A 14,924-nucleotide genomic window follows, 5' to 3' on the forward strand; every position below is an offset into this window, starting at 1 on the left:
TAGGTAGACGTAATAAGATAGATTTCATCGTTTACCTGTAAGAATATATGTTTTTCACGATTATGTTGTTATAAATAATACGTGTACCATATCCACAAGTAAATCGAGAGACTTTCAATTTATTTATGCCTTTAATTTATAAATTATATTACAATTTATACTTTTATCTAGAGTTTGTCTTTCTAGTTTATATTGATATGGGTTGAGAATTTAATAAATAGGTACCTACCTAGTTTAGTTCATACGCGGGAACTGCTATTACGCATTATAATTATTAAAAAGGTACACTAACAATAATGATTAAAATATTTTTATCATTTGCTAATATTAATGGGATTAGGTATATAAATGTAAATAATATGAATGGGATTCAATTATATTCAGTTGCACGACTTGAATTAGATACCTATACCTATTTACGTACCAATTTAAATGATTATTTCATATTTATATATATCTTTAAGTATAAATTATTGTTAACTGTAAATAATTTCAGATTTATTATACCTACTTGTCAAAATGTACAATATTATATTATTACAATTAACTCCTATAAAAATTCCATAACATACATTTTTATCATTTTAAAATTATTTTTCATAAAAAAGAAAATGGTCTTGTGTTTTTTTTTATATCTTTAGTCCAAACACTTATTAAAAATATTAGTTCTATTTAATCAGTGTAATTTACTATAGAGTTTTAAAATAGAAACATTAAAATTAGTTTGTGAGATTAAAAATATTCGCAATATAAAAGACTATTGTTTTTTTTTGCACTTCCAAATATATTATACAATATCAAATCAAATATTTTCTTGTGTTGTTGTGTAATTTGATATTCAAATTATATGCATAGTAAGTATAGTGAAAGGAAACTTAATTTCTTAAAAAGAGATTCGTTAAGTGTAAACAACCTTTTATAAAATCCTCTCTCTTTTGTCTTAATACAAATGTAAGTTTAGAAAGAAATAATCATTAGAGAAAAAGTATTATTTTACCACTTAAATAAGTTTATCTACATACTTGTAGCTTACTTGTTTTATATTTATTTTTATATTTATATTTATGTTATAAAGGATTTCTTATTTTTTTACTGGTCATTAATAATTTACTTGATACTTCAAATTTCAGGTGTAGTCATGGAGATTCGAAGACCATATTGGATGAGTTGAAGCAGTTAGCCTCATCCGTAACTGATCCAATTGACGAACTAATATTGGAAAACAATGCCATTTCGTCAATGCCTGCCAATGCTTTTTCAACTTTAAAAATTATACGATTAATGTTACGAGAAAATGGAATTCAAAAAGTTGCCTCCAACTGGTTGTCTGATCAAGAAACAAGCATATTAGAATTATTCATAGTAGAAGCAGAACTTAGAAGTTTTCCAGAGGAAAGTTTGATGGTTTTACCTAGACTAGAAGCGCTATCGCTAATTGCAGGTTCACTGACTCGACTACCAATAATATCTGGCTTAGCTAGATTGAGGTATGTTCAAATCGAAGCATCTTCACTGATAAACATGGGGACAGGAAATTTCTTGGGGTTGCCATTTCTAGAACAGTTGCATATCACTGGTTCTCCAAAAATGCAAAAATTGGACGTAGGCACCATACAAGATTTGCCTCGACTATTTTTGCTAAATTTCACGGATTGCGGAATCACGTGGATGCACCCTAGAGCTTTCGCTCGCTTGCCATCACTTATTGAACTATCATTAGTCGGCAACAAGCTAGCTGATGCGTCCAATATCGGAGGAGCAATTAGAGATTTGACCTCATTGACTACAATCAGACTAGATAGAAATGAATTAGAATTCATTAATGAAGCCACATTCGTAGATATACCATCATTACGTCACGTTTATCTCTCCGCGAATAAGATAAGTGACATACGCAGGGGAGCGTTCCATCGAATGCCCAATCTGAAGTCAATCGATATAAGCAAAAATCAAGTACGTCACATCCACCCAGAGTCATTTACACCCGTCCGTGATAACAATCTAGAAGAATTATGGTTATCCGAAAATTCCATAGACAACGCGATGACAATAAGACTAATTTTAGACATGTTTCCTAAACTTCGTTTTCTGGATGTCAGTAGGAATCAGTTACAGGACATAATTTATGGATCAGTACAGGGACATTCAAGACTAGAAATGTTGTATTTAGAACATAATAAACTGCAAAGGGTTGGCAGGGAAACATTTACCGCAATGCCTATGTTGAGAGAATTGAGATTGTCCAATAATTCACTGTCCAATTACTTAGCAATTCCTTTATGGAATTTACCCATGTTAAAAGGGCTTGACATATCGTTTAATAAATTTGACAAACTAGAGCGGCGTATGCTAGCTACATTACCATCATTAAGACGATTTGATATCAGTCACAATATTGTTTCGTCGTTGGATCCGACCACTTTTATCGATACTCCAAATTTAGAACATATCAATATATCTCATAACAACATAGATTCTATAAACTCTCTAACACTATCCCATTTATATCATTTGTACGAATTTGATGCAAGTTACAATAGACTTAACCAAGTACGTATTTTATTTTAGATATATTTAATATTAGTTTAGAATATACAAATGTAATAATTATATGAATTTAGTTTCTTTTACTGATCAAACTAAAATGATTCAGCTAATATCCTACGATTATGATTAAACTTATCTCGTTACGTTAAGTTAAGTTAAAGTTTAAACTATTATTTCTCTCAATATGTTTTGATTCACAAACGAAGTCGTAGGTACCTTCATGTTGTTTTATTACACACTTATAATCTGAGAACCACAGTGTAAAGGAAAAATAAACATATGGACAATTTTCTTGTATTACATCTGTATTTTAACTTATAAATGTGTATGCAATTTTTTTATATAAAATCACTATATAATATTATAAATATTTTTTTTAAATTCTTATTGCCATGCATATACCTACTAAAAATAAAATATAAATATGATTTACAGTTCGTAGGTGGTATGCCAAGAGCCATCGAATACTTATACTTATCTCATAACAAAATAATGAGCTTGCCAAGTGATAGTTCAACAGATTTACATCTACCAGCATTGAAGCTTCTTGATGTTTCAGGTAACCTAATAAATCATTTTGTTATAATCGGTATGTGTTTTATTTTATCATAGGCTTTGATACTAAAATAATATAATAATATGTTATATTTTAAATGTTTGATTATAAATGAAATGTATTTGTTTAGATAATGGTATTCATAGAGTACCATCGAATTCATTGACTGCTTTAAATTTATTGCGTTGGCTCTATTTGGGTGGCAATTCAATGCAACAACTGGATAATGGGGCGTTTAGTGGATTAAACCAATTAGAAATTTTGACATTAAATGACAATAAATTATTAACTATACATCCAAATACTTTTAAGGAGTTACCTCTTCTTGTGAGTTTGAATTAATAAAATTAAACACATAAAATATCTAATTTATATTATTTTTTAGAACGAATTAAATTTGAAAGGTAACAGATTAGAGATATTAGAACCTTCTTTGTTGGCTAATAATGAAAAATTGAAAAAGCTCGATGTAAGTCATAATAGACTAACTGAAATTCATGAATCATATTTTTCTGTTAATAAGTAAGTCAAATTTAACTATTCAATTATTTACATTAATGCATATTAATTTGTGTTAAAATTAGTTTTATACTATTTAATGTGTTCAATATTTAATTTGTTTAATTTAGGGAACTCGAAGAACTATCTATTTCTCATAATTCTTTATCGGAGTTTCCGTCATCATTAGCAGCGAATCCAAACTTAAAAATTCTAGATTTAAGAAATAACGAAATTAAACAAATGAAAAGTGGAATGGTCTCATCAATGCCATATCTAAAAGAGTTGTATTTGTCAGAAAACAACTTAAACATTTTAAATGAAGGGGCCTTCCAACAGCTACCAAATCTGACTATTTTAGAAATGGAAGGAAATAATCTTAACACATTACCTTCGTATGGCATACAAAGTTTGCCAAATCTTATGGTTGTAAAAATGGCTAGAAACAAATTGGTTTCCTTGCCAAGTGCAGCTATGGTGAATCTACCAATGCTACAAATTGTTGAACTGCAACAAAACCAACTTAATGAGATAGCTAGTGATGCATTTGTTGGTATACCAAATTTAATTATGATGAACTTGAGCCACAATTATTTGAATGGGATGGAGAAATCTGGTTTAAATAATCTAAGAAACTTGGAAGTCCTTGATTTAAGTCATAACAAGTTAAAACAAATAACTACTAGAAGCATACAAAATATGCACTCATTAATCATGTTAAAAGTAAGCTATTTAACATATTGTTACAACAGTTATTGTCGAACATAAAAATATTATTGAATAATCTGTATTGTTCCAGCTTGATAACAACAGATTATGTAATATTGTTGGAAGCCCATTTGAAGGAATGAGCCGTTTAAGAGTATTAAGCTTACGGGACAATAAGATGACTTCACTATCAGAATCTACGTTTAACAGTATCAAACCTACAATATCCCGTTTGGATGTTGATGGTAAATTTAATTTTTTGTACATATTATACAATTGATTTTACTGCAGTTGTATTATTCATATAATTGTCTTATATATTGTTTAATGTACATATTATAATCATATACAAGAACAATACGACTAAAGTATTTGAAACAATAATATGAATATATTAAGATTAATATTATAAACTGAACGAATAAAATGTTTATTTCATTTGATAATAATTCAATATTATGTTTACATAGGTAATCCAGTACACTGTGCTTGCAACATGAAATGGTTGCAATCATGGTTAAGAACAACAGCTGACAGTTTTGGCCCTAGATGTACCGACGGTACTTTGCTTAGAGAAATGCCTTTTACATCGAAGCACTGCGACGAAAAAGAATCAAACAATATAGAGGAAAACATTCCAGGCTGTGAAATCGAATCTGTTCCTGTTGGTAATGGTAAGAGTAGCGTATAAAACCCACCATATATTACAAACTTACAAACATGGGTTTCAACTTACTGATATTCAAATATTATTTCAGCAAATGCAGTGACATCAAATAAGGTAACAACGTGGACAAACAGCGAAGAATCAGATAAAAATAAGCCACTGCCAGAGGAAACTGATTATTTTTACGATGACGTTGTCGATCTAAATGACAAAACTGAACTCCAAAGAGGTTATTCAACTGAGAAAACACTGTCGACAATATCTCCTGCAATTTTATCACACTACGTACCCGGTGATACCCCAACATTGTATGCCAGTTCTCGGCCTAATAGCTCTTCTTCTTACACCGATGACCACTCGGTGCAGAGCAATGCCGGTGGTACTGCGTATACATTTTTCGGGGTACCAATACCACCACTGAGTCTGAACAATATATGGGGCCAAGCAAAAGGCACCGGTAAAAGACTCAAGGATGGTAGAAGAAATTCATTGCCAAAAAGGACGTCAACAGTAGACCAAGATAGTTTTACACCAATATTACCGGGCACTAGTGGTTTCCGACCAATGATGACTACTCCTGATAATAATTTCTTTGGAGAAGACGTGGAGAATGAAGACGATGTAGAAAATATTTACAGAAATACTAGTGCGTCTCATAAAATTATAGGTTCAGGCAGTCCTCCACGGTATCAACTTAGCAGCACCACAGAATCACCATTCCGTTATGATAGATTTTCCAGCAGCGACTTAAGTTTTTCTAAGTTCGTAAACATCACGACTCGTGATTCCTTGTTCGAGTCAGCCACTATAAATTCGATCATTAGACCAACCGTTAAGCCAAATATAACCAACAACCAGCAACAAACGTTGGCGTCAGCTACCACCTTACAAAGCGATGATTCAGCTAACCAATCCGAACTTTCACTTGTTCAACTGTCAACAGGTAACAACATGTCGTCCAAGTTCTAATATAGTTGTAATGGCATTATTGTGTATAAGTCTGTGGTATGCCCATGGTGGGGGAGGCGGTTAGTCATCTCATATCAAACCAAGGAATTTTATATAAATTCCAAATAAAAATATGTATCTTATACTCATATGTACCTATAACAATTGTATACAGGTTATATAATCTGTATATAATTATTTGTATATGTAGGTATAATATTATGTTACTAGCTAAACGAAAAATTGATCATTGTGAGAAACTGAACTATTGAGAATTTCCTGGTCAGTTTTATCAGGTAAAAAATATCAGTCATTTTCAAATATGTCTAGTTTGACATAAGTATAAATACACATTTACAAATACAAATCTAATTACATAAATTAATTATATTTGTATTCACTGTATAGGATATACTTAACTAAACAACACAATATAAAATTAAAATATCTTATAATAAATGTTTAAAGTGTTTAAACTTTTTCAGTTCTCTTATATTTATACCGAAAGTTAATATATTCGAAAATTCCAACGAGAGTTCTAATTTATAAGCATTTAAAGATAGGATTAATGCGAAATGTTTTATCTTCATGAATAATTACGATATTTATTTAATTAAAAATACAAACAAAATTTCAGACTTAGGTCTCAATTTAAAATACTTAAATTATACCTATATATTTATATTATGTAATACCACATTTTAGAATGACATATAGACGTATATAGACATATACACATATAGACGTATCATTTATTAACTTCATAATATCCCTTTTTCGCCTATTTTTGTCATATAAAATACACGAGTTACGAGTATAAAAGCAATAAAAGTATGTTTACCAATTACCACTATATAACGCGGTCTGTGAAAAGTAATAAGTGACCCCCCCCCCCTCCCCCCTTAAAAAATCTGAGCATGCCACTGCTGTGCACCTAAGAACAAAAAAGCCCCTTTCCATCAGCAGACCCATTTCAGGATCTAGCGCGCATCATTAATCTAATATAGATTATTTATTTACGAGCTTATCAAAATTATTTTCGTTTATGATATAAATTAATATGTACCTAATTAAATTTAGCAACCATCGTGTCGAAACTAAACTACCCTCCCAAATAACTCACCCAAGTATATCTATGTGAAGTTAAATACAATATTTGCATTATTGAGTTGTTTTCAACTATACAATTTGTCCAAAAGGCCCAGTACTTAATGTTTGTGAGGAGACCTTAACACATCAATATATATTTTAAATCTGTGACTTACTTTATAGGTAGTAACTAATATAGTATGTAAATATGTTTTAAAGTAATACACTAGAGAAGATTTTTTTAATTTCATCACAATTGTTTTATTTCCTGTTCATTACACTCACCTCTCCTCTCCCACGCTGCAGGTTAAGTTAGTCGTTCCCTCGTGAGAATTGCTTTTTAATGTACCTACACCCGTAAAGTTGTGTGTTCGCAGCGGGACCCGCGACGACGAGCTCGGCGACCCAACAACAGCGCCAATTTGCCACCGTCACGCATCCGGCCACCACAGCAGCGTCGACGACGGCGCCCGGTACGACCGCAGCGGTCTCCGAAGCGGTCAACGTGTCCACGCCATCGTCGCTGACCGGTTTCTTGGCACCCGGTGGTCAGCTGCCGGTTCACAAAGATGGAGCCAGTGGCCAGGTTCCGGTGCAGAAAGATGTAACCGGTGGCCAGATCCCGGTGCAAAAAGATGGAACCGGTGGCCAGGTGCCGGCGTCACACAAAGACGGTGGTGGCGTAGTGGTCACCGGTAAGCCATCCATCGTGAAGGTGACGTTGAGCCCACCCGGCCAACAGGGCCAGCCGCAGCAACAGCAACAGCTACAGCAACCACAACAACAGCCCCAGCACCAGAGGCCCCAGGCGGCGGCGGCGGCAGAAGACGCAAAGTACTCGAAGAGTGGCGCCAACAACCATCAGCAAGCGTACCAACTCCCTCCGCCCACCAGGTCATCGGATGCGTTCCAGTCGACGCCGTTCAAGACGAGTTCGGCGAGCGACTGGTACTATGCCAACTACAACAAGACAAACGTGGAACCGTTCGTCAGCAAGACGTCGTCCACGGCGTCCCGCGCCGGACGTCCGCCTACTATTTCAGCCACGGCAGCGATTGCTGCGACTGCCTTGACGGCCGTTTCAGGTTTCGGACGATCACCCGCTACCCTTGTAATACCATACTGTACACTGACCTATATTTTATATTATCATTACTATCATAATTATTATTATTAATTTCATTCGTGAATTACCTTATATAACCTATACCTATACCTATATAATTTTACTTATAGGATAATATAATAATATTGTGTAGATTTAGATTACGTATTGTAATATATGGGCGAACCTCTGAACATACATAATTTGTGTTATGCCTACATATAGCCTGTAGTATATACATTAAACAATAATTGTACGTTATTTGTATTCATATATCGTATTCTTATATAGTCAGTGCCGAAGCCAGGGGATAGCTGAAGGGGCTGTGGCCCTGCCAGAATTTCTTGAAAAAATTAAAAATACCTCCAGCGTTCTGTGAACGTATTACGTTAGACACAACCACCATGACATCGTGTAGCTATTAAAATGTAATTTTTACAAGAGTTGCTTCAAAAGTCTAAAATGTCATATTATACTCATCATCAGCATACCAATAACTCATGCAAGGGACCCTATACTTGGTATAGTTTAATCTCCTCTTTATAACATGTTATCAGCCCCTAAAGCAAAATCCTGTCTACGCCACTGATTGTAGTACTTATATTATAATTTAACTGTTAAGTACAATATCGGAATATATCAATTAAGAGAATTAACAGACGTACAAAACAGCAAATTTTTCGTTCATAATAATACATTTTACTCTGTTATTTTAAAATTAGAGTGAATGAGTAAATAGCAAGAGTGGCTCATGGTGCATTTTAAAGCTAAGATTACTACTTTTAAGTAAGTTATGTTAGTTTTAAAATGTACAGATTGTTACATTGTACATACATGTATGATCATAACTTGCTTCTTAATAAAAATATCTATGAAAGCCTCCGAGATACCTCAGATCTTAGCTTTAAAATGTTTCATTAGTCAATTCACTTTTAATTTTAAAAATAACAGACTAAAATGTATTATTGTTAATAATGAACATACAATTTGTCATGTTGTACGTTTGTAAGTTGGAGACAAATTATAAAGTTAGGTATGTACCTAGTAGCATTTGAACAAGATTGTGACCAATGGTAGTTGTAGATATATTATACACAAATATCCATATATCGGTAAATGTTAAAATGTTATATAATAACCGTTCATATTTTATTTCACGTCCACGTGGGAATAACTATTTTACGCCTTATCGTAGTTATCGTGTTATGTTATATTATATAGCTTTAAATTGTAATAAATAGAAAATGAATTGATTTACTTTCTTTTTTGGTAATAAATCCTATGAATGCCCAAAATTTATAATGCGCAGATAATAATCGTGATACTTATTATGGAAAGATTTTATTATTGCATACCTAATATGTTCTATAAATATTATTGTGTGATTCATGTATAAAAATGTTTTAAAATTAACGATTTTTGGAGCATATATTATACTATAAACATTATATTTTTGTACACAACCAAATAAATGGTAGGTATTTAACTACTTTTAAATAATATATACTTTATTCTATAACTATTAGTCTTTTATTTAACATGCCTATACCAGATATTACCTCTAGAGTAAGTTATAACTTGTAATAATGTAATGTATACAGATTTTAGTGTAGATATGTGTGTAATGTCGTAAATTATGCACCATTGCATCATAACAATATTATATTTCATGGTTTACAGTATAATATATTTTATTTGCAGTTATATTTTCCAAATTATATAAAGTAGGATATATTATATTATAAGTATCAACCTATATCTATAGTTAAATTCTCGATTTTAATTCCATATTTTCATCTATTTAAGTTTGTTTATGATTAGAGCCAGTAGTATAAGCAAGTGTTTAATACATCATCCAAAAAAACAAACTTAAATAGATGAAAATATGGAATTTTTATATTTAATAAGGCTTAAAAAATATGTTAAAATTTAAAAAAATTATGAAAATATTTTTATTTTATACATTTACATTCAGTTTGAAAACATCAATTATTTTTCCTACATTTTTTAAGCCTTTACACGGGTCACTTAATGGCATGATAATATTATTGTGAACCACGGTTTAAAATAGAATGGTTGCGCGACGAAAAATAAATAGTTGCAGGAGAAAGACGTGCTTATGTCAATTTACTAGCTCTTAACGCGATCTAGTGGTCATGAATAATTGAGATACCTATGAGAGATTAGATATTATAGTAAATAAACATAATATTAAAATACATTGTAAAACACGATTTCAGTTTTTAGCGCAGTTTTGTAAAACATATAGAAGTCGACACTAGATGGCATTAACCGTCGATAAATTCTTAAATGTGCATTGCATAGTCCCTTCGTCGTTAAGGGGATTCCATACCGTGATTTTCTGTTTTTGTCTAACATACGCGCGACATAGGATTTTTGACGGATTCTTTGCCAAACATATCAATTAATCTAATGAAATGATGAGAATTCTGAAAACAGATTTGAATTCGTCGTCAAGTCTACTAGAAATCGACTTTCCCACAATTTTGATTTTTTGATTTAAGCTTCTCCAAAAATTGAAATACAAAAATGTTTGAATACTCTTTTTTAATATGACGTTTTCTGGAATTTGGGGGATAATATCAAAAATGTGGGAAAGTCGATTTCAAGACTTGACGACGAATTCAAATCTGTTTTCAGAATTCTTATCGCTTCAATAGATCAATTGGAATGTTTGACAAAATATTATGTCACGCGTGTGTTAGACAAAAACAGAAAATCACGGTATCGAATCTCCTTAAGGCTGTTGCAGCATAGAATATTTTAAGTAGTACAATTTAGGAAATTGTGCAAAAATATTATTGGCAAATATTTGTCATTGTGTGAGTAGTAAATGAACCTTAGTGTGTGTAATCCATTACCTGGGCCATTATCGTATTATCGTAAAAAAACCCATAAAAATCGGTACAAAATAGCTATAAACGGAAGATTAGTTTATGTACTTCCCGATGTCCGATTATTATTTTAAAAATATGTATGGCTATAAACGAATTAATTTTTCATTTTAAGAAGTAAGTTACATTAATTTATTTTGTTTTAAAAAATACAGTAGTGGCACCATCTATCCAGAAAAAAATCAACTAAATAATAAAATAAAAATTTAGTTTATTGTTGCATATAAAAATATAAATAGTGTATTATATATTGGTTAATCGGGCAAATTTGTTGTTTTGTATTATTATTTTTTGCCAATATGTATAATACTAGCCGACCCGTTAAATTTGGTTTTTTTTATTCATTGGATTTTAGTACAGTTACATTAGGTTAGGATTTTGTAATAATTGATTATATTAATCCACCGTAGGTGTAATTAAATAAAAACGATAAACATGGTATAACTTTGATACTTTAGAGTTAAATCATACACTTACCACATACGTTCAAACTGCACGGGGTCCGCGGTCTACATCAGGTAGATTGCCGCCTGTTAATATACTGCTGCGAGCCTGCAAATCAGAATTTTTATTCCGGGCAACGGAAAAGTTAAGATACAATTTGAACACCACACACCGAATATTAAATAACGAATTTAACAATATAAAAAAAGTTTCAGATATAAAGGATATTGGATATTATACTACACGTATAAAATAATATAAGAATTATTAAGAAATATGGTAATATTATTAGTATAGGACTTTAAGAATAGGAAATGAGTAATAGTATTTTTAGAATGAAATTTCAAATTGACAACATATAGAAAAGTACCTGATGGATTAAATCTATAAATTGTCAATTGTAATAATTTTATTATGTTTAAATAAAGTATAACTTGTGGAATGATATAGAGATTAGAGACTTTGAGCAAAATAACTTTAATAGGTACTGGACATTTCCTATGTAACCTTTTCACTCTTTATGTTCAACTATTTTGTGTTATTATTTTATTGAACAAAATGTAGTCTATTGACAGTCACGACTCACCAATGTGTTAATTATTATTTGTTAGTGTTACAAACTACATATCTTTCACCCTGGACCCGGGTGTTAATTTTTAGGAATAGAAATGTTTTAATCATATAAAAGTGGTGAAAATAAGAGTTTTGAAGGATAAACTTCTAAAGCTAAGCACAATTCCACAGTGGTAAACGTTATTTGAAAATAAATTACTCATAATATGAAATTATAATTAAGATTTTAAATCTATTAATACTTGTTGTCTTGGTTTTTGTGTTCGTTCTTTTTTTCGTGTTGTTTATATTTCCTTGGTCGTTTTTACTGATTACCAAAAAGGCAAAAAATATATAATATAGCGATGGCACGACAGTGTATTGTGTGCCTATAAATACAGTATAATAATATTATCTCGAAACACTGAAGCAAGAGTTGAGAAAATGTTGGTGTTTTCATTCAAAGGGGATGACAAATTATCTACTAAATCAAATTAATGCTTAAGGAATGTAAAAAAAAACTGTGCAGATAATTCTTTTGCAAAAAATCATTTACATATTTACATACGATTCGGTATGAAGTTATCAAAAGAGACGTGCAAACTTTTTAAGGCACCCGGTGTCAATATAATTTTGTAAACAAAAATACGCTCTACGGGAATAATGAACTTGTTCTGTAGAAATCAACCAAGTTTGATAAATTTTGAATATCAATATTAATTTTTTATAATTACCATGATCATTTATATTATTATGTGGGCCGTTCCCGGTGATAGTGCAATACCGGGTCAACCCGAGGTGGAGCAAGAGCAAGCCCCAAAATCTCCACAACTTTTCCAAAAATTAGTGAACTAACAAATCATTGATCTCAATTGAAAAGTTGATCATAGATTAAACATACGTATAGTATATTATAATAAATACTATACGTATATTTAATCTATGACGAGATTAACAACATCACTGAGGTATCTTAAAGATAAACGCAATTCTAAGACGATTGCAGTTTCAAATTTGAGCGTATTCGGAAAAGCAAAAATTTCGTTTTTCAAAAAATCGCATTTAGAAAAACAGGCGTATACGTCAATAATTTGATGTTTTAGACCTCATCTGTCATTAATAATTTCATTTAAATAATATAAGATTTAATAGATTAATTATCAACAATCCGATCAAACAAATGGTACAACTCAATAGCGCCATCTAACATCATCGAAAAACGGACGTACACGCCGAATATTTTTGATTGTGCGTAATGCGACGTTGTGCCGCGAGATACGACGGCACTTCGATTTTTGACACTTTTTGGCACTTTCGACAGATTGCCTGGTTACGAGAGGGCGCTATCGATACACAAAAGTCGAAGTGCCGTCGTATCTCATGGCACAACGTCGCATTACGCACAATCAAAAATATTCGGCGTGTACGTCCGTTTTTCGATGATGTTAGATGGCGCTATTGAGTTGTACCATTTGTTTGATCGGATTGTTGATAATTAATCTATTAAATCTTATATTATTTAAATGAAATTATTAATGACAGATGAGGTCTAAAACATCAAATTATTGACGTATACGCCTGTTTTTCTAAATGCGATTTTTTGAAAATCGAAATTTTTGCTTTTCCGAACACGCTCAAATTTGAAACTGCAATCGTCTTAGAATTGCGTTTATCTTTAAGATACCTCAGTGATGTTGTTAATCTCGTCATAGATTAAATATACGTATAGTATTTATTATAATATACTATACGTATATTTAATCTATGATCATCTTTTCAATTGAGATCAGTGATTTGTGTTAGTTCACTAATTTTTGGAAAAGTGGTGGAGATTTTGGGGCTTGCTCTTGCTCCACCTCGGGTTGACCCGGTATTGCACTACCACCGGGAACGGCCCACATAATAATATAAATGATCATGGTAATTATAAAAAATTAATATTGATATTCAAAATTTATCAAACTTGAAACTTTTTTTACATAATATGTCATTTCCATTGTACGTCAAAACGTTCTAATTATAATGTAATTAATATTGTAGGAAAGGATTTCAAGTGCTATAGGTAATTGCCATTATTATTTAGTTTATTAGGTTCATCGTGTAAGTGTGTAAATGAGCGTGTTAATCATGCACAGTTTTCAATAAAAAAAATAAAATTAATATTGACTATTTTTAAGCGTTGCCCATCATAAGAATTTACCCATCTTAAAAACCACCACTTAGTTATTTTTCAAACAAAAGTGTAAATTGTAAATTCGTAGAGATGGATAAAAAGTTGCGTAATATTCAAAATGTAAATCACGATAGTTCGATGTTTTTGTAATCCGTGTAGTACACACATAAAATTAAGTAGTTGATTTAACATCAAACTACAATGTTCAATATATTCTATTAGTTAAATCAACTCCATCAACAGAGCTTCGTGCGTTGTGCTTTGTGCCGTGTGCACACAGTGTTCGATGTTCACTAGGGTGTTCATGACACCCACTTCGGCTACTGCTTTGTCGTCAACAAAGTTTTTATCATAATAATCGTAATTAGGTGACTCGCGATGACAGTAGCTCTACCTCTATTCAGAATATTCGATACTTAAGTATAAATACGTACTTACGTTAATCGTCATGGGTTTTAACTTTTAATATTCGCACAGATATTAGTATATTACAAAATATGTGGGTGTCATCTAAACTCTAAAGCGTAGAACTTCAAATAATAAAAAGCTGGACAAGTGGGTACCGCACTGCTGTACAGTAGTCAGTAGGTAGCTGTCGAGAATGTAAATAATGTCATTATTATGGATGTGTTCGATTTGAATTCAATGATAAATCATTGCATACGAAAATGACTCTGGACGGAGATGATGTGTCAGCCGAGCATACTTGTATAGATATTTAA

The 14,924-nt window shown here is 31.6% G+C and overlaps 1 protein-coding gene, 1 non-coding gene and 1 pseudogene across 5 annotated transcripts in view; 2 read left to right on the forward strand and 1 right to left on the reverse strand.

Moving 5' to 3' along the window:
• LOC132936311 (protein artichoke) overlaps nt 1-9,625 on the forward strand; it is a 40,422-nt gene extending 30,797 nt beyond the window's left edge. For 2 of the 4 annotated variants that reach the window (XM_061003009.1, XM_061003010.1), the window contains exons 3-11: nt 1,131-2,550; nt 2,983-3,106; nt 3,234-3,430; nt 3,489-3,625; nt 3,733-4,324; nt 4,401-4,554; nt 4,780-4,983; nt 5,068-5,919; nt 7,391-9,625. In XM_061003009.1, the coding sequence (XP_060858992.1) occupies nt 1,131-2,550; nt 2,983-3,106; nt 3,234-3,430; nt 3,489-3,625; nt 3,733-4,324; nt 4,401-4,554; nt 4,780-4,983; nt 5,068-5,919; nt 7,391-8,190 (4,480 nt within the window). In that variant the 3' untranslated portion in view covers nt 8,191-9,625. Of the gene's footprint in view, nt 1-1,130; nt 2,551-2,982; nt 3,107-3,233; nt 3,431-3,488; nt 3,626-3,732; nt 4,325-4,400; nt 4,555-4,779; nt 4,984-5,067; nt 5,920-7,376 lie in introns of all 4 variants that reach the window. The other 2 variants (XM_061003011.1, XM_061003012.1) reach the window with 2 other exon arrangements.
• Nucleotides 9,626-12,779: 3,154 nt separating this feature from the next.
• LOC132937651 (U2 spliceosomal RNA) lies at nt 12,780-12,981 on the reverse strand. Its single transcript, XR_009663756.1, has one exon. It is a non-coding gene; the product is annotated as a U2 spliceosomal RNA (small nuclear RNA).
• A 748-nt stretch (nt 12,982-13,729) lies between these two features.
• Nucleotides 13,730-13,933, forward strand: LOC132937650 (U2 spliceosomal RNA; annotated as a pseudogene).
• Nucleotides 13,934-14,924: the final 991 nt, after the last annotated feature.

This window comes from Metopolophium dirhodum, chromosome 1 (genome assembly GCF_019925205.1).
Source record: "Metopolophium dirhodum isolate CAU chromosome 1, ASM1992520v1, whole genome shotgun sequence".
NCBI classification, from domain to species: Eukaryota; Metazoa; Arthropoda; class Insecta; order Hemiptera; family Aphididae; genus Metopolophium; species Metopolophium dirhodum.